This window comes from Onychomys torridus, chromosome 3 (assembly GCF_903995425.1).
Source record: "Onychomys torridus chromosome 3, mOncTor1.1, whole genome shotgun sequence".
Classification (NCBI taxonomy): Eukaryota; Metazoa; Chordata; class Mammalia; order Rodentia; family Cricetidae; genus Onychomys; species Onychomys torridus.
In genome coordinates, this window is record NC_050445.1 from 112,832,344 (window position 1) to 112,855,614 (window position 23,271).

At 38.7% G+C, this 23,271-nt stretch overlaps 1 protein-coding gene across 4 annotated transcripts in view; it reads right to left on the reverse strand.

Moving 5' to 3' along the window:
• The window catches only part of Aplf (aprataxin and PNKP like factor), a 49,479-nt gene extending 26,208 nt beyond the window's left edge, over positions 1 to 23,271 (reverse strand). For 3 of the 4 annotated variants that reach the window (XR_004944537.1, XM_036182240.1, XM_036182242.1), the window contains exons 1-5: positions 22,956 to 23,271; positions 18,682 to 18,753; positions 8,874 to 9,046; positions 4,240 to 4,381; positions 3,797 to 3,929 (exon numbers count right to left, since the gene is read on the reverse strand). Coding sequence is in view for 3 of the 4 variants with exons in the window: in XM_036182240.1 (XP_036038133.1) it covers positions 3,797 to 3,929; positions 4,240 to 4,381; positions 8,874 to 9,046; positions 18,682 to 18,753; positions 22,956 to 23,051 (616 nt within the window). In the remaining variant the exon portion in view is untranslated. The remainder of the gene's footprint in view (positions 1 to 3,796; positions 3,930 to 4,239; positions 4,382 to 8,873; positions 9,047 to 18,681; positions 18,754 to 22,955) is intronic. The other variant, XM_036182241.1, reaches the window with a different exon arrangement.

The window sequence follows — 23,271 nt, forward strand, 5'->3', positions numbered from 1 at the left end:
CTCTATAGACTCTGTAAATAAAGAAATCTCAGTAACAATGTATACTATATGCTATATATTATCCATATATTATCTACACATTATCCATATATTATAGTTGGTGAACCTTAGTCAGAATCTCATCTTGTCAACAAATTCATAATCATCTAATCAGAAAAGATGAAATAGCCTTTGTACCGTAAGAAGAACAAACTCATGGCTAACTGTGTCCTCTAGACTGCAGGGAGAGCTTCTTGAGGGTGAAGACTTTATGCACCTTGCTTACTATTTTCCCCTTTGGGGAAGGCCTTCAGGACCTTAAAACGTGCTCAATATTTTTGACTAAGTAAATTAGGAATATAACCAAAATTTGCCTAGGCTGTAAGTATGTATACACTTTGTAGTCATTGTCGAGACTCTAAAGCTCTGTAGCGGGCTATAGGGTGCCTTCTGCAGCTACTCAGCTTTGCCTTCATAACAAAGAGCAGCCATTAGAAATAGACAGATGAGCATGGCTGTATTCCAACACAGCTTTACTCCAAAATGGGCAGTGGCCTGTAGCTGCAGTTTTCTCCAGTCCTGCCTGGCCCACGGTCAGGACAAACCTCTCTCACCCGTCAGTCCCGCAGCTGGTTAGACCCAACCAAGTAAACACACAGAGACTTACATTGCTTACAAACTGTATGGCTGCAGCAGGCTTCTTGTTATCTAGTTCTTCTATCTTAAATTAACCCATATCTATTAGTCTATAAGTTGCCACATGGCTTGTGGCTTACAGTACCTTACATCTCACTTTCCATGGTGGCAGCTGGCAGAGTCTCTCTGACTCAGCCTTCCACTTCCCAGAATTCTCCTCTCTCCTTGTCCTGCCTATACTTCCTGCCTGGCTACTGGCCAATCAGTGTTTTATTTATTAACCAATCAGAGCAACACATTTAACATGTAGAACATCCCACAGCAGTGGCCAGATCTGGCCTATGGGCATCCAGTCTCTTAGCCTTATTCTGAAGGACACCTAATGGGCCTAAAGCAGTTTCAGGGAATAAATACCGATGGAACACTGGCTGTAGGGAGCAGGGGAAGCCCTGAGTGAACGAATATGTCTTGTTGACACAGGCACAGCCATGTTGAGAACTGCAATGTCTCAGCCCCATGGGAGTGGCAAGGCCTTCCACAAGAGTCTCAGTGTGGATGTTGACCATGTGTGAAGAAAACATCCACCACAGCTTTCTCCCCATGGATATTTATGGCCTGAAGACCACTCCTACAGAGACAGTTCCTACTGAGATTAACTTAAGTCTGCCTCCTTGTTTAGCTATATGTAATGAACCTGCCTCCTGTTGAGCTGTATGCAATAAACCTGCCTCCTTGGCCTGTCCAACTACATACATACATGAATATATATATATATTCAACTACATATATACATACACACACACACAGTAAGCATGCTGAACTTCTAGGGTGTTGCAGTTTTTCCATCAGAGAGCCTAGTCTACTCAATCTCAGACTTTTTTGTGTTTCTGTGTGCCCATGTGCTTATATTTTCCTCATTTATCCTCACCATCCCAATCAGGTCCCTCCCTGAGGCTGTGCAGGCATTCGACAACTGTCTATATTATCAATAGAACTATCCATCGCACCAAAATAGGAGTAATATACAGTAGTCACCTTTCACCCTGCCATTTCCCCTTGTTTCACTTACTACCAATCATGTTGTAGTCCTTGTATTCAAGCAACCACAGGAATTGTGACACCAGCAAATCTGTTACAAATGGAACGTTTGTAACATCTCAAAACCATTCATGTTTGTGTGTGTGTGTGTGTGTGACAGAGAGAGAGACAGAGAGAGAGACAGAGAGAGAGAGACAGAGAGAGAGACAGAGAGACACAGAGAGACACAGAGAGAGAGGTGATACACAGAGAAGACAGCTAACAGCAAGCCACAATGCTGACACCTTGATCTTGGATTTCTGGCCTCCAGAACTGTGAGAAAGTAAATGTCACTTAGGTCACCTAGGCTATAGTACTCTATTACAGTGGGCAGAACAAGGAGAAACTCTCTCAGGAAACAGAGAAGAGTAACACTTCCCAATGCATTTCACCAGGCCAGCAATTACATTAAAACCCCCAAAATACTTCATACTAAAATAAAATTATTGCTCAACACCACTTAAAGCAATCATTTAAAAATCCTTAACAAAAAAAAGGGACATAAAACAGGAGAAAATCGCTGAGGTAGAATTTGTTCAGCAAATGAGGCCCTAAGTTCACTTCCCAGAATCAAAAGACAAGCAAAAGAGCCCAACAGTCAGGGGTTATCAAGAGGGCCAGGCTGATTTGACATTCAAAATTCTACAAGTACAGGAGGGCACTTGAGATCAAATCCTACTGATGTACAGGAGGGGCACTTGAGATCAAATCCTACTGATGTACAGGAGGGGCACTTGAGATCAAATCCTACTGATGTACAGGAGGGGCACTTGAGATCAAATCCTACTGATGTACAGGAGGGGCACTTGAGATCAAATCCTACTGATGTATAGAAAAGGCACTTAACTTTTAACATTTGTTAAAACAAAAACCTTGAGAAAAATCACAGACAGAAAAGAACAAACCAGACATGACCAGCAAAAAAAAAAAGTCCATGAAATTATTCCCAGTGATATTCTGCTATACTACTAGACTGGAGCCTAGCATAACTGTCATCAGAGAGGCTTCATCCAGCAACTGATGGGAGCAGATGCAGAGACTCACAGCCAAACATTTGGTGGAACTCAGGGAACCCTGAAGAAAAGAGGAGGAAGGATTGTAGAAGCCAGAGGGATCAAGGCCACCACAAGGCCACCACAGAATCAACTGACCTTGGCGCATAGGAGCTCACAGAGACTGAACTGACAACCAGGGAGCCTGCATGGGTCTGACCTAGGCCCTCCGCATGTATGTTACAGTTGTGTAGCTTGGTCTTCTCGTGGGACTCCTACAGAGGAGTGGAAACTGTCTGACTTTTTTGCCTACTGTTGAGACCCTTTTCCTCCCACTGCATTATCTCATCCAGCCTTAAGATGAGAAGTGCCTAATCTTATTGCAACTTGATATACCATGTTTGGTTGATATCCCTGGGAGACCTGCCCTTTTCTGAAAGGAAACAGGAGTGGAACTGGGGGAGAGGAAAAGTCAGAGGGAGGGTCTAGGAGGAGAGGAGAAACTTCAATAGGGATGTACTATGTGGGAGAAAAACAAATAAACAAATACATGAATAAGAAACAATGGATGTCCAGCAGAAAGACAAATCACTGAGGTGAAATAAGCACATGACACAAGCTGGGCACGTGTTTTGGAATCTCGTATCACACACTGTGTGCCTGGCTACCTTATTTAATTATTTATAAATACTTTGGTTGTGGTGTCCTTTCATCTCAGATATGACACCAACATGCTCATCTGAGAATATATATTAACAGTGCACCTAACAATAAAAGGGAAATATCACATGCTCAACAAGGCATCAATGGATAGAATGCTGTTTGATAAGTGCCATAAAGTAATAGCTTATGTTCTGAATTATATTCCATAAAAGTAAATCTTAGGTTAAGGGCATAGCAGCCGCAACTGTAACCTCAGCTCTCAGGAGACTGAGGCAGGGGCATAACAAGTTTAAGACCATGTCTCAAAATAAATAAATAGACAGAATAAAATTTAAAGTCCCAGGCCACCCATACTGTGTGCGACCATCACTCTATACCTATTTGCTCAGAAAAACCTTTAAATTGTCTTTAAGGTTTCCTTGAAAACAGCAGCAAAGACAAAAACCTACCTCCACCCAGAACAGGTGCTGAAAGGTTTTGATCACTTAAACTTTCTGCTAACATCCAGGCTGGGAGGATTCTTTTCCTCTGGGCAGGGTGTGGCTGGTGCCCACTGCCATCTCCATGTGCACCTGAAGAGGACTAAAGAACACCCATTCCTAAAGGTGACATGCACCCTTAGTGAAGTTGTAAAATGATTTTCTTTGAGGAAAATTACCATTAGCAGAGCTACCCACAACTGTAGACCCAGTTAGTTAAATTTTTGACAAGAAATTCATTATCTATTGGTTTGTGTCAGCCTCGTGTGACATTCTCTACAGACTTGAAAACAACAGAAGCAGGTCAGTGCCACAGGCTATACCATCATATACCATCATGCCACACGCATGATGTCAGTAGTCTATTTGGGACGTACAGACCACATTAGGAATGCGCCTCTGAGATTTCTCACCAGAGTCTTGACAGCAGCACACTCAGTTAGTTTGGGGCTTCCTTGCAGCCGTGAAGCACCAGCTGTCTCATCAGGCAGATTAATCACAGGGGACTTCTGCATCTCACTCAACACATCATCTTCATCAAGTATTTGACTGTTCCTGTAAATAAAACCGAACTCTATTTTCTATCATTTGGTGGCCACCTTGAGGCTGCTCAGTTCTATGCTTCTGAGGACTTCTCATTGGAGGACTGAGCTCCTTCAGTCAAACTTAAAAAACTAAAAACAGTTTATACTACAGGAAAATGTTTTATCTCCAGCCACATATATTATCACAGCATATATTAGTCTTAAAAATCATGGGCTGGGCCAGAGAGATGGATCAGTGGTTAAGAGCACTTGCTGTGGACCTAGGTTTAGGTCCCAGTACCCAGGCTCACAACCATCTGTTACTCCAGGTCCAATGACCTCTTTTGGCCTCTGTGGCCTGAGGCACATTTATGGTGCACTTACACACATATATCCAGGCAAACACTCATACACATAAAATGAATAAATATACCTTTAAAATTGAAGATAAGAGATTTCAGAAATGTGTAGCTGAAGAGTCTGATTTGTAGTTTTGAAATGTTCTTTTAGTAGCTATAAAATAAGGAATGATCTTTTTCAAAGGCAGACTTGAATTTCATTGGCAGGAATCATAATAAATGGCAGGAACTATATTCCAAGATTATTTCATATTTGCTTACTACTCAAAAGCTGATGGACATTTGACTTGTTTCTCAACTTTGACTAGTATGAATGATGTTACTGTGGGATTCCATGTATAAGTTGTTGTGTGAACACATGTTTTTAATTTGGGGGCATAAACCTAGGAGGGGAAGTACCAGGACACAAAGCTTTCCACCTTTCCTGGAACTCACTCTATAGACCAGGTTGGCCTCAAATTCACAGAGATCCAGCTGCCTCTGCCTCCTGAGTGCTGGGATTAAAGGTGTGCACCACCACCGCCTAAACACTTATCGGAATATGGACATTCCAGGGAGAATGTATTGTTTTATAACACCACATTATATATGAGAGTTCTGGTTTCTCCATATGCTAACATCAACATTTACTAATGTCTTTGGTTATAGCTGCCTAGTATCTTAGTGAGCATTTTTTTCAAATTGTTAAAACTTTCTCATTATAGATTTGATTTAAGTTTCCCAATGACTAATGATGCTATCTTTTCATTTTATTATTAGGAAATATTTATTCCAATCAGTTGTACATGTTAAAACTGGGTTGGCCTTATATTTTTGAGTTATAACTGCTTATATATTCTAGATGTAAATATGTTATAGATATATGATTTACAAAGTTTTGTCATTCACTTATCCTTTTTGTTTCTTGACTGTGCTCTTATAAGCACACATTTTCAAATGGGAGGAAATCCAGTTTATCTAATGCTCCCGTCTTTGCTGTTGCTTTGATGTTAGACTTGTGAAGCCATGCCTGAAGCAACATTCATACCTATGCTCTCTCTCTTTATATTTAGGTCTCTGATCCATTTTGATTGTTATATGATATAAAGTAAAAGTCTCGCTTCATGTGGCTATCAGCTGTTCCAGTACTGTCTGGACAACTGACTTCACCCTGCTGTCAGAAGTAAAGACTGTAAATGTAAGGGCTAATTTCTGAACCCTCAACTCCCTGAGCTATGTCTGTCTTCATGCCAGGACCACACTATCTTGATGACTGTGCTTCGCAGCCGGTTTTGAAATTGGGAAATGTTGAGTTCTTCAGTAGCATTCTTATAATTAAGATTGTTTGGGCAGTTAAGTTATCCTTAAGAGTTCAAAATATATTCTAAGCTATGTTCAAATATGTTACTTATTTTTATATCTTTAATATAAAATATGCTACTAATGAAAATGAGCTGATTTGAAAATTACAAATGAAATTTTTATTTTTCCTTTTATTAAAAATAGATTTTTTCATACAATATAGTCTGATTATGGTTCTCCTCCCCTAACCACTTCCCAACATCTTCCCTGCTCCCTTCCCATCCAAATCCATACCCTTTCTGTAATTACAAATCAATTTCAAAGTTATTTATTGTCACATTATAATAAGATTTTCATCAACATTTTATTGCTTTGTTCAGAATTAGTGCTTGAAACTAGCAGCTATTTATATGGAATGTAAGTGTTAAGAACTTTAATAGTTTAGAAAAAATAAGTTAGCACTGATAAAAATTTACTGTACTTTCCTTAAGACTATCTTTAAGAAAATCTCCCCAGGGGATAAAATTATGTTACTTCCTTATCAACAATGAAGTTTAGCTATGAAAACAAAATCCTGTTCCCATCACAGTATCTGATACCCAAGGATCCAACATACACTCTGCACCCCAATACTGGGGATGCATCAAGAATGCAAAATTAACCCTGCTCCCATGTGAAGTGTGTATTATTTAATTATTTAAATACAAAACCAAGTATATTTTTTTCTCATTTGGCTTTCTCTATGGCTTCTCAAGAGAAAAGTGTAAGCTTTGGTATTTCTAGTAGAATAATTTCAGATAAAAGTAAACACAAGAGTCAAAAATGAAAACTTATAGGTGATGTGTAGCCACATGCTCCTAAAAAGTAGGCTGTGAATGATACTATAAACCTTAACAGGCTGTAAAAAGTATGTAAACAAATGTAAAATGAGAACTAACCAGTGATTTTGTTTTCTTTTTTTAACTGCTATTTTGTTATTTGGGTTCAAAACTTAAATATCTTATCAGTTGGAAGAAAAAAAAAATTACCAGGGTAAAAGCCTTCTAACAACTGCAACAAAGTATTATACAGAGAGGGTCCTTTCTAGTCTTTTTTAAACTCCACCAGAGTTAAACGTGTAACAATAAGACAGCATACCCTGTCTCCCTACCTACAAATATGAATACTATGTATACTACCCCAAAGAATACTTTGTCAAATTTGCTCCAAATAAAGACAATCAAAGCCCACTCTGTACATGACCTCAAGTTTGTTCCTTTCCCCTTCATCCCGTCCTAAAAGCTGGAGTACGATGTCTTTATAACTTCATCATATGAATGCATCCATCATTTGATAGAAATAGTATACACTTCATATACTTTTAATTTTTCCCTCAATATCATACTACAGAGTGTTAATGAGGATCTTCCCCCCCCCCCACCCCACCCCACCCCGCCTCCCTCCCTCTTTCTTTCCATTCTATGACTATTCCAGGTTGACTTCACCATCCTCCAGGTATTTTTGCAGTGAGTGCTAAAGCAGGTATTCTGGTACAGTAGTGGGTAGTCATCATTCTGGAAATAGCTGGCTTGATTCTAGAACCTGGACCTATTATGTAACCCTAGGCAAGTCTCAACCCTTCTCTGTCTTCCTTGAACTGCAATAGAGATAGTAGTGTGAATCCCCCACACTCATTGTTATGAAGATTTCAATGTTCAAATACATGACGCTTATTACCATTCCTAACAGTGGCTAACAGTGGCTACTCTCAGAAGTTATGTTTGGCGGTTGCTTTTACTTCCTTACCCTTTGTTCACTATTCCACATTCTATACAAACACCTAGATGACTACCTGCTAAAGAACCTTTCTTTAAAACTCAGACTATCTGGCAACCCTCAGATGACACCAGAAAACATACATCCCTCCTTATCCTGTGTCTGGAACATCACTTAACACAGAGCATGTGAACTGCCGGGTGGGTAACCTATAGAAAAGTAATATGCTTATCTAAAGGTATTAGCCCTAGGAATTGCTAGTTTCCAGTTAGGGGAAAAAAAAAAAAAAGGACAAAGAAAAAGCCCATAGCTAATGGTGAAGATGCTGCCTTAAGACCTTGTCCAGCAAATGGTCTTCCCATCACTGCCCATGTACCTCCTATCTCTATATAAGCCCTTCCCTGTACTTTGGTCCTCAAGATGGTCTTCTGAGGAGAAGAAAGCTCCTTCCACTTTTTTAGGGTGACGGCTCCTGAGTGCACTCTTCTCTACCAGGTACTGGCTTTTCAGTGTGAGCAGATGAACACAGGGCTGAAAACAACAACCTTAAAGTTTTGATGTAGTAGACAAAGCAAAATAGAGGTAGTTCTAAAATACATGAAAACCTCAATGAGATCAAGAAATGTCTAATGCATATGTCACTATTTCCAATTAGTTCTACAGGTCTAGTGTTTGAACTCTGTCATTTAGAGCCAGAAAAAAAAGCCCAGCAATTGCCTGGCAACTGGCTCAAAATTTGTGAATTTTAACTTTATACCAGATTCTGAGCACTCATCCTACTACCTCATTTCTTCAGTCCTTCTACTCTGTACTTTATGATATTATTATAAGGTAAAGCAGTGATATAAGTCAGAATACCTAAACAATTTTAATAAAGCTAAAAATTCAAGGAAACATGTAGTTAGTTGTTTGGTGGAAACATTAGGAATAAAAAGGTAAAGGATAGCACACACTGGAGCACACCAGGAGGCAGCCATTTCCAAAGCCAAATGTTTCGCAGAAACAAACTATGTGGCTACTGCAGCCGAATGAGACTCAAACCTAGAACGATTTTCACTGAAGCACTTGTGGGGTGGGGCACTCAGATACAAATGCCATCACTCACTCTAAGTTCACAGGCAAGCTTACCTTAAAGTACACTCCATTTCCACCTCAGCTTGTGGAGAGAAAACACGGAAAGAGTACTTGTTGAGTAACAAGGAAAAGCTATCCCCAGGATTCAACCAGCACCACACGTGTGTCTTCATTGGCGAGAGCTGGCTCTCCTCAGAGGACTGCCGGAAACACGGGTTTGTATGGATCTAATCAATAAAGGAATACAGTGGCACAGCAGGATTGAGAAAAATACAACTAATATAAAATGATCCAGAATTTTGGTATCAAAACAATTAAGTATAAAATTACACTTGAAAGTTTAGTAAGCTTGGCACCTAGTACCATAATCATTTATACATGAAAAAGGGTTCTACCTTCCATTCCTGAAGGAATCCAAGATAACAAGCAAAATCATCAACTGATGAGTTAAATAAGCTACTCAATGGGTAAGAAAGATGAAAAAATAATTCTCAGTATGAGAAGGGTCTCCACTATTTTTCCAAAATGCACTCGTTCTCTGGCAAAAGCACTTCTTTGCAATTATTTATTATCTCCTAAGAATTTCTGACACAATTTAAAAGTGAAAAACCATGAGGCAGGATATGGTGATCAAATATCTTATGCATTACTACCTTCTTTCTAGCTGTCTGGAAGAATAATTTTACTTTTAAATAACTCCTTCCATGAATATCATTTAGATTGAAATCGCAAATAATTAACATATATCAAAGACAAAACTATTAATGCATTAATTATTTTAGATTATATTTTTCCACTGACTGCCTCCATATTAGCAAAGATAATTAGTTTCCCCAAATGTAATTTTTAAAATACCTACTGAAAGGCACTTCAAAATTTGCAAATATGAGCTGGTAAGCAGTCTCAGCAGGTAACGATGCCTGCCACCACACTTGAGGACCTAACTCGATCCCCAGGACCCAAATGGAGAAAGGAGAGAACCAACTTCAGTATGTTGTCCTCTGCTCTCTACACACATGCCTCCCCAAAACACAAAATGTAATCAAAAAATCGTAAATGTAATCAAGGTAAAATTGGCTATTTCTGCAAGTCAAATAGCCAATTTTTTATTTTACTATTAGGTTTTGAAATAAAGAAGCCTTACTACATGATAATGTAATCACAGTAATGCAAACAAATCAAGATTCTGAACAACTCTCCCTGTGACCTCTTCCTCTACTACATCATGCTAAATTACTTTTTCCTAGAGAAATCAACCATTTCCCTAGCATACCAACTTAATCACTCAGCCTTTTTTATTGATCAGCCATTTGTGTGTGTGTGTGTGTGTGTATTTGTATACATACATATGACTGTCTGAGAATGGAGACTATCGTTATTTATGCAATAACATATCCCAAGGAATTAGGAAAGCTTGGTTTAAAACATCATATCCTCAAGCAGTTATCAAATCTACCCACAAAAAAAGTGAATTAAAGGTCCTTGATAATCTTTTTTTTTAAAGCTGTTTAGACAGTGGACTCCAGAGTAAACTTGATACTCCAAGGACATATACTGATCAACCCTTAAGTTAAGCCTTAATACATATTATTTACTGTTAACATATATATGAAATAATATACAATCAAAGTTTCTAACAAAAGTTTTTATTGATCCTTTGGGAATTTCACATCATGCACTCCAATCCCACTTATTTCCCAGTTCTTTCATATCTGCCCTCTGCCCCTGTAACCTTCCCACCAAAATAAAATAAAAATAAAATAAAATAAAATAAAATAAACATCTCACCAACCCCTCTGGGCACAACCTGCTCCTCTGGGCACAGCCTTCTCTCACTCCACTGGACATGGACCATTCTTTCTGTCTTTCCCCTCCCCATCACATATTCATTAATCATAGTGACACTGGAAGCTGCACTGTACACCTTTTCGCCCAAACAGCTTTACCTGCAAATGTTCATTGTAATGAGTCATTGATCTGGTTCAAGGCCTCTAGTGTCTGCTACACCATCAAAACTGGACCCTTGCTGGAAGCCACAGAAATATGAAGTAGGAATTCAGCTGACTATGGCAAAAGCTAATATCTGGAAGAAGCCAAGGACCTTCCAGAGGATAGAGCCAGAGCTTAAGGAGTCTTGATGATATTGGCTTTTAAATATTAGCTGTTTCCTGCTATGAATTTCTCACGTGCTATTATAGCTTTTCCATTCCTAGAACAGTGTGTTCGATCATCCATTGGCACAATTAAAGTATTTGGACACATCTCCCGACTGTGCTAAAGCAGCAACACAGCCAGACCCCCAGTTTCAGCAACTTTTCTGTAACTATTGTCATTACCAACATCCAGCCAGGACTTCTCTGGATGAAAGTATCTTATCTGAGATACTCCTCAGATTTTCTAAGAACAGATGTAAGCATCCAGACTATCTGCTTGAGAAGGCCTGGCAGATATGCTAATTAAGCTTATTAACCTTCCCCTTTTCAAAGTTTTATCTCTAGTTTTAGATCTACTTTTAACAATTAACTCAGAACTAAAGGGTTTCTACTTACAAGTATATCAAGCTGTGACACAGGTTACCTAGCTACACTTTCCCCACCCTGCCAGAAAACATTGGCAGCCGAGACAGCTTGGACAATAGGGGCCAAAGGAAAAAAGAAGGCAGTTTTATTTTCACCCATGACTTAGAGACTTATAGATTCTTAACATTCTAACTACTTCTAAGAACTTAGTTTGAGCCCATAAAATCCCCTTTGCTTAGATATTAACCGAATTTAGCCCTTAGTTGATTAATTTCCCCATTAGTCACTTCCCTTTTGGGTTGCTGACAGCTACTGCTCTTTTGTGTGGATCTTATTGCCCCTCCTTTTGATCCTGTGGGAATTCAAGTCTGGTGACCTTGCCTTAGCCAGAACATTGGTATTGCACAGGTATATAACTGTAAACCCCAGAGACTTGAGGAGAACTAGATTGGAGGACTAGAAGAGAGAACTAGAAGAATGAGATAGAAGATGAGGAAGAGCCAGGTAGGGAAGAACAAAATGAGGAAGAACTGGATGAGAAAAAGAAGATAGAAAAGGAGCTAAGATGGGAAAGAACTAGATGGATGAGAACCCAGAAGGAATTAAGATAGCACTTAGAGGGAACTGAAGAAAAATGTAGAGAGAATTAGGCAAGAAAGGAGCTAAATAGGAGAGCAGAACAGAAGCTGTGTAGAGAGAGAACTGGCTTAGAAGAATAAAGTGAATGGACAGTGGCACAGATGTCATAGGAGTAACCAACCACTTTTTAAAATTGGACTTAAGGCACACTCCATGAGATGAACCCCATACTTGGCACTGCTAAAGTAAACAAGAACCTAATACTAAATAGATCATGGGCCTAGGTGAAAACTTACTACTATTATTCTGCTAAAGCAGTGGTTCTCAACTTGTGGGTTGTGACCCCTTTGGGGGTTGCCTAAGAGATATCCTGCATATCATATATTTACATTATGATTCATAACAGCAGCAAAATTACAGTTATAAAGTAGCAACAAAATAATTTTATGATTGGGGGTCACCACAACATGAGGAACTATATTAAATAGTCACAGCGTTAGGAAGGTTGAATATCACTGTGCTAAAGAAACATAACAATAAAATGACTCCTAATGACATATTGCTATAGCCAGAGTGGAGCATCACTCAACCCTCATTGGAGAAGCTTCTTTGAAGTAGACAGTAATTAACAAAGAGATCCACAGCTGGACAATATGGGAAAAGTGGGAGACTTTGGACACTCAGCCCTAACTGGATGTCTTTATCAACCCCCCTACCCTCATGGCTTTATGCAGAAGAGGAGTGGAAAAGAGTCTAAGGGCCACAGGCAGCTCCTGCCCCAGACACAATACCATCTCTGTCCTAAATCAAACACACACACACACACACACACACACACACACACACACACACACACATATATATGTGAATCTAAGGTTGTTTATAAACTAAAGTTTTATTCAACTAAATCACTAAAACTCCTTAAGGTAAATCAGCAGTTTTAACAAAAAAAAAAATTTTAAAGAAAAATACTCAATAGTTAAAAAATTATGAATCATAAATAATAAAATAGAGAAAAATTACTCCATATAGTTAAAAGATCTCTGATTCTAATTCCCATTCAAAAAGTGCTAACTATATAAGATCATGCCTTTTATAGAACCTTGACACTGTAAGTTATTAAATACAATAACAGATTTCCAAAAGCAATACCAAGAAAAGAGTAAAAATATATTTTCCAGATTAACATTCCTCCAATCTCAGAAGCAAACTATAAAATAAAGAATGCTTCTGGGAAAAATATTGAAAGGTATTATCAAGAACAGTCACTGACCGTTCAGGTTGTATATAATCAGGACACAACAGCTATTGATCTTTCAAAGGTACCAACAGCCCTACCTTTAAAATGGTTAACTGACAAACCTGTTTGGGTGGAAAAATGGCCTTTTTTTTGGGGGGGAGGGGGTTTCGAGACAGGGTTTCTCTGTAGCTTTGCGCCTTTTTCCTAGAACTCACTTGGTAGCCCAGGCTGGCCTTGAACTCACAGAGATCCACCTAGCTCTGCCTCTCGAGTGCTGGGATTAAAGGCGTGTGCCATCACTGGCCGGCAAAAGATGGCCTTTGACATCAGAAAAATTATAGGTACAAGAACAGCTAGTATAGGTGCAGCTAAATGCTCCACATATTGAAGAATCGACCAGTCCTTGAAATTCTCATATATATAGCATTAAAAAGAAATCTGGAAAATGGAGAATGATATCAGATTTGATAGCTATTAACAAGGTGATCCAGCCAATGGGTTCTTTATAATCTGGAATTCCCTTGTCTTCTTTATTACCTAAATTAAGTCTATTATAGTGACTGATTTCAAAGATTGCTTTTTTTACTATACCTTTACAAGAACAGGATAGAGAAAAATTTGCCTTCACAGTGCCTACATATAATAATTCTCAGCCTGTTAAAAGATATCAGTGAAAAGCTCTTCCACAAGAGATGTTAAACAGCCCTACCTTGTGTCAATATTTTGTACAACAGCCATTAGAAATAATTAATAAACAATTTCCTCAACCTATATTTTAACATTATATGGATGATATCTTACTGGCTGATTCAGATACATATACCTTAGGAAAAGTGTTTGATGAAGTAAAGAGAATTTTGCCTTGTTGGGGGTTACACATTGCTTCTGAAGAAATACAAAGAGGGGATTCTATTAATTATCTAGGATACAAGATAGGTTTACAGAAAATTCAACCACAGAAAGTACAAATTAGGAGAGAACAATTATAAGCTCTTAATGATTTTCAAAAAATTGCTGGAAGATATTAACTGGCTACAGCCCACAATTGGATAAATAACTCAAGAACTAAGTAACTTATTTCAAACCTTACAAGGTTATAAGGACCTAAAAAGTCCAAGAAAACTATCAACTAAGACTGAGAAAGAATTGGCTCTGGTAGAAAAGAAATTATAGGATGCACATGTGGGTTGTTTGGATCCAGAGCTTGATTGTATTCTGGTTATTTTACCTTCTATTCATTCTCCCACAAGAATTCTTATGCAGAGAGAAGATAATATATTAGAATGGATATTTTTAGTACACAAACAGAGTAAAAAATTAAAGACCTATGTAGAAAGGGTTTCAGAATTGGTTCTGAGAGGAAAATTGAGACTCCATCAATTAATAGAATATACCAGATAGAATTGTGGGACCTTTTTACTAATGCTCAAATTTCCTCATTATGGGCAAAAAAAATGAACACTGGCAAAGTTTGAAGTAATTTGGGGGGAAAGATTAGCAACAAATATTCCAAAAGCAAGAGACTTCAGTTAGTAAAGAAAACTAATTGGATTCTTCCTTACATTGTATGAGGAACACCAATTTCTGGAGCCCTTACATGTAATATTAATGCAAATAAATCAGGAAAGGCAGGTTATAAGTCAGAAAAAATAAGTAAAGTGGCTCAAAGCCCTTATGATTCTGTTCAAACGTCAAAATTATATACTATTCTCATGGTATTATTAGATTTTTCCAGAACCTCTTAATATAGCTACTGACTCAATATGTAATAAGAGTTGTTTTACATATTGAAACCACTGAATTTATTCCAGATGATTCACAATTAACTTTGTTATTTACTGAACTACAACAAGTAATTGGACATAGAAATGATTCCTTGTATATAACATATATCATCTCCTATAGGGGTCTACCAGGCCCTCCAGCACAAGTAATGATTAAATTGACCAGCTACTGGTAGGGAATGTGCTAGAAGTGTCAGCATTTCATAAGAAAAACTATGTTAATAGCAAAGGTTTGAAAAAATATTTTTCTATCACTTGGCAACAAGCCAAGGAAAATGTCCTAGTTATTCTTTGTGTAACCAAACTCTATTACCAAACCCAAAAGGTACTCAAAGAAATGAAATTTGGCAAATGGATGTGGTTCATTTTGCAGAGTTTGAAAAATTAAAGTATGTACACCATACCATAGATACATATTCAGGATTCCAATGGGCAACTGCTTTGAGTTCTGAAAAGGCTGATTCTATAATTATACATCAGAAAAAAGACTTATAAAGAGATGTAAAATTTATAAGGTTGAGAGACATAAAAGTTTAAGTTGTTTATCTAAGAAAATGTTTCAAGGTCTAAAAAGATATTTTTAGGATGATAATACAATTTATGATAGAAAGTGGTTTAGGTATAAAACTTTGGACTCATCAAGATAGGATAGCTAATAGAGTAATTTCTCCAAACCTACCAAATATAAATGGATTGGAAATTGTAAATGTAATTATTTTATTTATTTATTTATTTATTTATTTATTTTGGTTTTTCGAGACAGGGTTTCTCTGTAGCTTTGGAACCTGTCCTGAACTATCTCTGTAAACCAGGCTGGCCTTGAACTCACAAAGATACACCTGCCTCTGCCTCCTGAGTGCTGGGATTACAGGCGTGTGCCACCACTGCCCAGTAGTAAATGTAATTCTTACCTGATAATTGTTTTTATAGTATATAGTTTTACTATGTTAAAGTTAAAACCTTCCCTTTTTACTTAGACAAAAAGGGGGAAATTTAGGTGAAGCATTTACCTAAATTGTTCTATTATTAATAAAAACTCAGGAATCAGATATTGGGGTACAAACCTGATAAAGAAAGCAGCCACAGAACCTCAAGCTGACCCTCTCTCTCCACCTTCCCAAATCAAAAGGGCCATGAATCTCTTCAAGCTTCTCCTTGTCTCTTCCTGTGCCTCTCTATCTGGGCCCTCAAAAATCTCTATGGCTAATTCCAGTCAGCTAGTTGTGGACTCTGCCCCTTGATTCAAGGTTTAACCTTATTAACAGTCTCAGAGTGTCACAATCAAATATCCCATAACATACATATGTTGTAAAAATCATATTGGTTTATTTCTCTGCACATGATACTATCAGTAGGATTTGAATATTAACAATACAATCTAGAAAAGTCTAAGAGTTAATTTAAAAAAAAAGAAATCTAATCATCAAGACAACTCAAAGGATTTACCAATCCAAAACTAAAGGGTAGTGTGCATTCCTCCTGTCATGTCCCTGGATTACAGGATAACAGATGGAAACTTTGCAGAATGTTGAGTGTTGTCACATAGCTTTCACTTGGGGCCAGATATGTCATCATCCGCCCTTCCTTTTCGAATGAAGTAAGTCTAAACAACATTCTGCAGAAACAGGAATCAAAATACCCTGACTCCTTCCCTAAAGATGCTTCAGAAACAACAAACTTCTTTATTTCATTAGTTCATTAGAAGGGTATTAGAAATTGGGCATTGAAAAACAAGTACTTTTATAAAAACCCACAATATACCCACTTTCAGAAATTCTACATTATACTTCTCATCACAGCACTGACTCATGCATTCAACTGTACTAAGAACCTGATGCAGTCTAGGCATCACAGTAAATACCAGAGACACAAAGTTAGTCCAGCTCCCCATAGTGAGCTTAAGTGATCTCACCTAAGGAAAATAAGAAAGTGAAGATCAGGGTTGGGGATTTAGCACAGTGGGAGAGCGCTTGCCTAGCAAGTGCAAGGCCCTGGGTTCGATCCTCAGCTCCAAAAAAAGAAAGAAAAGAAAGAAAATGAAGATCCAGAGATGCACTACTGCTGAGCTCCAGGGTGCTGACTATGACACTGACACATGTCAAGGCTCTCAGCGCAACATGAGAACAACATACAAATGTTACTTATTCAGGGTTGAGATGGGGGTAAATTCAGTTCTACTTAAAAGTTTCCCCAGTACTTAATTTAAAAGGCTATTATTGCAACAACAGTTCAAGTAATGACTTATACAACAGACAGTAATACAGAAATCACAAGGATAGGGTATATATAGCTCAGAAGTAGAGCATGAGCAAGGAAGGGGGTAAAAATATAAATTGGCTTAAAAGTCATAAATCAGTGGATTTAGTTCAATAATATTTATTTCACCACAAATAAAATACTCCCAAGTGAATCTTCATACACACAACCCATTCTCCTATACAAAGGAGTTTGAAATTGAAAAAGAATAGCTACATAGTCTCAGGATCACCCCAGCAAAACACTGATGCTCAGGCTACAGAGCAAAGGATTAAAAGTCCAGCCTACAGAAAATGCTTTAAGTGAAAATTATCTACAAAACAATGAAATAGAATACATTCTACAATTTACAAATATTCACTTCTATACAAAGAACCATAGAAAAGTGTTGATAAACATCCTCTAAATACTGAAGTGAATGAACTTACTACCTCATTTGTTCCCATAAAACCACACATTACAGTTACAGGCATGCTTTGGTTTAGGGGTGAGGAACACTGCACGTGTCCCTTGAAGGCAGGAGGAGGATCTCAGGTGTCCTATCACTTCTCTATTCTCTTGAGACAGAGTCTCTCACTGGATCTAGAACTCACCATATTTTAGCTAGGCCAGCTGGCCAGCAAGCTGCAAGTACACTGTCTCAGCTCCCTTTACCACAATATGGTTACAGACACACACAGTGTCTTAGTTAGGGTTTCTACTGCTGTGGAGACAGGCCATTCAGATATCTCTAGCTTCTCTCTGCCTGAGAGGAAGTGTAAGCTTGGAGTTTCCTCCACTATGTATCAGCTGACTGTTTGCTTCATCTTTTTATTTTAGTGTCCTCATCTATGACAAGTGATCTTGCAGTGAACCCTTACAAAGGAAAGCACTTAATTGGGGTTGGCTTACAGGTTCAGAGGGTTAGTCCATTATCATCATGACAGGGAGCGTGATGGCATGCAGGCAGACATGGTGCTGGAGAAAGAGTTGCTACATGTTGATATGTAGGCAACAGGAAGTAGACAGACACTGGATAGTATCTTGAGCATATATGAGAGCTCAAAGCCTGCCTCTACAGTAACACACTTCCTCTAACAAGGGCACATCTCCTAATAATGCCACTCCCTTTAGGGGCCTTTTTCTTTCAAACTACCACACATAGCTTTTCACATGTGCACTAGGGATCAGAGCTCAGATTCTCACAGAGGAAGTGTTCTTCCTTACCCATGTTGTAGGTATTTTTGGGAATTACTTGGCTAATCAAATAATGAACAAAATTACAATTTACACATAGGCAATCATTTTCCATTAAATCTAGCCATTCAAATTCAGCTCTGTACTATGAGAAATACAGTTTACTATTTACATATTTACCTTGCAAGTATGAGACAAATAGGTTCTGATATAAATTCCCTATTTTCAAACCTTAGAATAAACAGGCATCTCTAATCTGATGGTAGAAGGGCAAGAAGCAAAGGGTTAAAATGAATCAATATACTTACTGGTTTGATTCGAAGCTGACTACCCACCACCTCTAGAATGGCATGTCTTCTGGATACTCTTTTGTCTGTTATCTACAAGGGGAAAATATGTCAAATTTAGCTACCTCCTTAAAAGATAAACAAAACCCTTAGCAACACCTATGAAATTAGTAGCTAGACATTACATATATTATTAACTCAGTAACTACATGTCAAACAACTGCCCTCATTTAACAGATAACGAACAATGAAGAGAAGAGGGGACTTACCCAAGTCATGAAAGAGTGAATGACTACCTGGGATCTACATATCCCCAAACATCCCAATTCCTACAATGAAACCTAGAGAGGATTTCTTCCAGTAAAATCTACCAAATAAAAAAATATTCAGGATATACTGGTTAGGGAACATTTCAAATATAAAAATTGAGCTTGTCCTAAACATTAAGTGGTAAATTTGAAGGGTGTGACCACAAGGTTAGATAGATGCAGATCCAACAACCTCATTCCTGTTATGGGGCCGCATGTGGTAGTTTAAAAAAAGAAAAAAGAAGGCAGGAGGGAAACAACCCAAGTCAAACACTGACAGTGAAGAAAAGATCAACATCTATGTCTTCAATATTTCTTGCTTTGAATTGGCAATGGTCACTTTACACTCACAACTATTTACCCACACCAAAGTTCAAAACTGCTTCTGTTTTAAATGCTGAAATGATTGTCCTTCCCACCTCACTGAAAATGTAATAGTTGAGAATAACTTTTCTATCCCTGACTGATACATGATAAAAAGCATCTTAAGCAACAACTATATGACATTATGACCATATGACCAGTCTAATGATTAGTTTACTTACTACCAAATACATGAAGTCCAGCATTACATACAGCAGGACCAACATTATCTCTCAAAGCATGCTATAGCAATGTATAGATAAAATTAAAACCCATTAAGGCTGCAAAAACATTGAAACTGTCACCAATCAGTATTCATTTTTCAAAATCATGTAGCACTTCCACACTTAATGACTCTAAACGTACAGGGCCACAACAACGTGAGGACCACAAAAAGTAATTAGTTCAAAAAAAACAGTTAATTTAAAAAATAATAATTTCTAGAAAAAAATATCTTCAAACCCTCATTTAAAATATGGATATTTCAAAGAAGTAAGTATCCTAACTTTAAAAAAAAAAAAATCAAAGTTTCGAGACTCTGTCATTGTTTTGTGACATGTACCTGAGTGGGCAGAATCAGCAGCAGTTATTAATGACTCACCTTATCATTCAATAAGCTACATGCTGAGCTACATACTGGGACTTACCATAATGCTACTGCAGCTATTAATCACTTTACAAATCTGGATACTGAAAGCCCAGAGAATTGAGATAACTTAGTCACTCACAGACTGCGCAGTGTTCAAAATCCTTACTCTTACTAATAAAAACAAATGGTATAGAAAACATTTACATATGACTATACCTAAATAAAACCATTCAGAAGCAATAACAGAAATACAAATTACTCTGTGGTTCAGAGTACGAAGTTCCTATTTTTATTTTGAGTATTAAGATCTCATTGTTACTTCACCACAAATGGATTCTCTGTCAGAGAAATGTCATGATAAAACCATGATATACAAAGAAGGTTCCTCTAATAATCCACCTTAGTTTTCTTTCCTTTTTATACTATCCAATCCCAATCTATCTTTTAACAGACTTAACACTGGGAAGAAAAGGATATTTTGAATAATACAAAAGTATAGTGTGACCTCTAGTGGGTTCTCTTTTTATTTCATTACAAACATCTCTTGACCAAAAAAAAAAAAAAAAAGTGTTTTTGTTGGGTACAGGGCTGCATGCCCATAACCCCAGCTCTTGGGAATGAGGCAGGAAAATTGCAAGTTCAAGAGCAGCTTGGGCTAAGTAGTGAGAGAGACCCTCCCTGTCTTTAAAAACAAATACATTTGAAATAACCTAAATTCTAACATATCAACACATCCTCCAAGAAGTCAAAGAGAGCAACAGCTAAAGCAAACCATATCAGTGTCAAAAATACAATCAGGAAACAGAGATTACAAAACACTTCAGCTAGGGGCTGCTCTTCTAGAGGTCCTGAGTTCAATTCCCAGCATCCACATGGTGGCTCACAACCATCTGTAATGAGATCTGGTGCTCTCTTCTGGCCTGCAGGCATACATATGGACAGAACACTGTATACATAATAAATAAATCAAAAGAAATGCTAAAAAAAAAAAAAAAAAAAGAACAAAACACTTCAGCTAACATGCTCAAGACAGACAGAAACATCAATCTGGCATTCTATGTGGGAGCAGGAAAGACATGTCGTAACAGGAAAGAAGGGAGGGAGGAAGGAAACAGCAGCAGGTCAGTGAGAATACAGAAAATAGCACTCAGGTGGGAGATGACGGCAGTCCATCTTTCCAGAAGAAAAGGAACCCAAAAAGATGCTTAAAGAGGAAAGTCTAACTTCTGACCAGATAAAACTGGCTGCTGAGCCTTTGCTATTGCTAAAAACCAGCCATCAAGTAGGCTCATCTCTTATTAGCAGGGCTAAGAAACCATGGCAGGAACTATAACCCTGTTTTTATAAAACAGAGGCCCAAAATCCACCCCTGTCCTCACCAAATCCATAGTAGTAGGCACTGGCAGCAGGATTTCTTGCCCCTCTGAAGCAAGCTACAGCACGTTAGTCTGGGCATCTCACTACCAAAGGAAGGACAAGCTGCACTGCGGGTTTGGTCTCATTCAAAAGAAGCACCTTCCCAGGAAACTCTCCCCAATCTGTGTGCCATCCAACAAACTAAGGAAAACTACACAGTGTTACGTAAAGATGTAAACAATCACAGTGGGGAAGAGGTAGGCAGCATGTGAACTTCTGCTTCGTCCATACTGTGCCATGCATACCTGTTTCTTCTCTCACACATACAAAGGGCAACCTCAAGCACCACTTTTCCTATTCCCAAAACAGCCTTAAAGCTACTACTAACGGTTCCACACAGAGGCTGGAAACTAGCCACACTCCTTATACCCTGGTATGAGCTGACCCAGGTCTGCTCCACTAACCCAAGACAAAACACCTACAGGGTGGGGACCCTGTGTGCCTCATTCATCTTTGTATGCCTACAGTGCTAGAGTCAGCAAAACAGTGTGCACCAAGTGGACACTACAGGAGATATGGCGGGGTTGGGGGTGGTGGTTACAGATATAATTAGGGAAATAGATATAAACATAGCCAACCAAAAAGATCATAAACTTACTTAAAACACTGGGGGGTTTTTCGTGTGTGATTTTTAAGATTGTATTTTTTATTATATATGCCAGGATATGCATGTATGGAGTGCCAGGAGAGGCAGAATTACAGGTGGTTGTGAACAGCCCAACACAGGTGGTAAGAACTGAACTCAGTCCTCTGCAAGAAGCCACAGGTTCTTAACAACTAACCCTTTTCTCCAGCCCCTTTTGATATTCTTACTCAACGGCCAGGATCTCTAGAGTGGCCTTTGTAAATGGTATGTCTTGTGGCAATGCCAAATGGTGGGATACTACCGAATACAATTTCATGGTGTAATTTGCAAATGTTCTGGTTCCTAATCTTCCTAAAGAGGAGAAAGAATATATAGCTTAGTGGCCATTTGTATATGTATCATCTTTTAATGACCAGTTTATAGCTCAACTTTCTCATCTGAACGAGGCTAATAAGAAGCACCTGACTTTCAAGTTTTGAAAGGATTCAACTAGACCATCTCTTTAGACCAATGACGGGCTCACTACCCAGCCTACTTATGGTAAGGTCCACCAGCCTTGCAGACGAGGCCAGGGGACAAAGGAAATTAGACTAGGGAGGTCACTGGGTTAACCAACCTTTTCCGTAATGGGCCACACAGTACTGTAAATAGTGTAAGCTTTGTAGGTCAACACGCAATATGTTGACCCTTAGAGTAACTAAACTACTGGCCCTTAAAAGCTAATAGGGTTTTTGTTTGTTTAGTTGGGTCTGTTGACATTTTACATCTTATAACCGAACTTAGTTAGCTCAACCTGGATTTGACCCTAGTTTGTCAGCCGGAGAGGATGATAATGATGTTAACACACTCAGTACTTTTTACAGATACCAAAAAGAAATGTCTGTGCGTTGACTAACGTTGGCTGAAAACGTGCTGCCCTCAAATTAAAATCTTGACAAGCGGAGCCAAGCCGTGGAGTTCCCTAGGACAGGAGATAGAGCCCCAGCCGAGCAAACTCCGGCTGCCCGAGCCCGGGAGCACCTCCCACACTTACTCCCAGCAGAGGCCCGCGGCCTATCACCGTCTGCCCCGGCCCCACGGGCACCTGGGGACCGCCATCCAGAGGCTGCAGAAAGAAGTCCAAAGACATGGAGAGGAGAGCAGGTTTCTTCGCCAGGAGACGCCTCGCAGACACCACCAGGAGACACACGGGGCATGTCCCGGAGGGGTGTGAGACCCGAGGCTCCTTTACTGGTGAGCAAGCCTCCTCCCTTTCCGGAATCACCGCGCCACGCAAGCCTGTGACTCAAGCAGGTACTCCCCGCCAGCTCACCGCCAAACTACTACTTGAATGCTGGAGCTCACAGAGC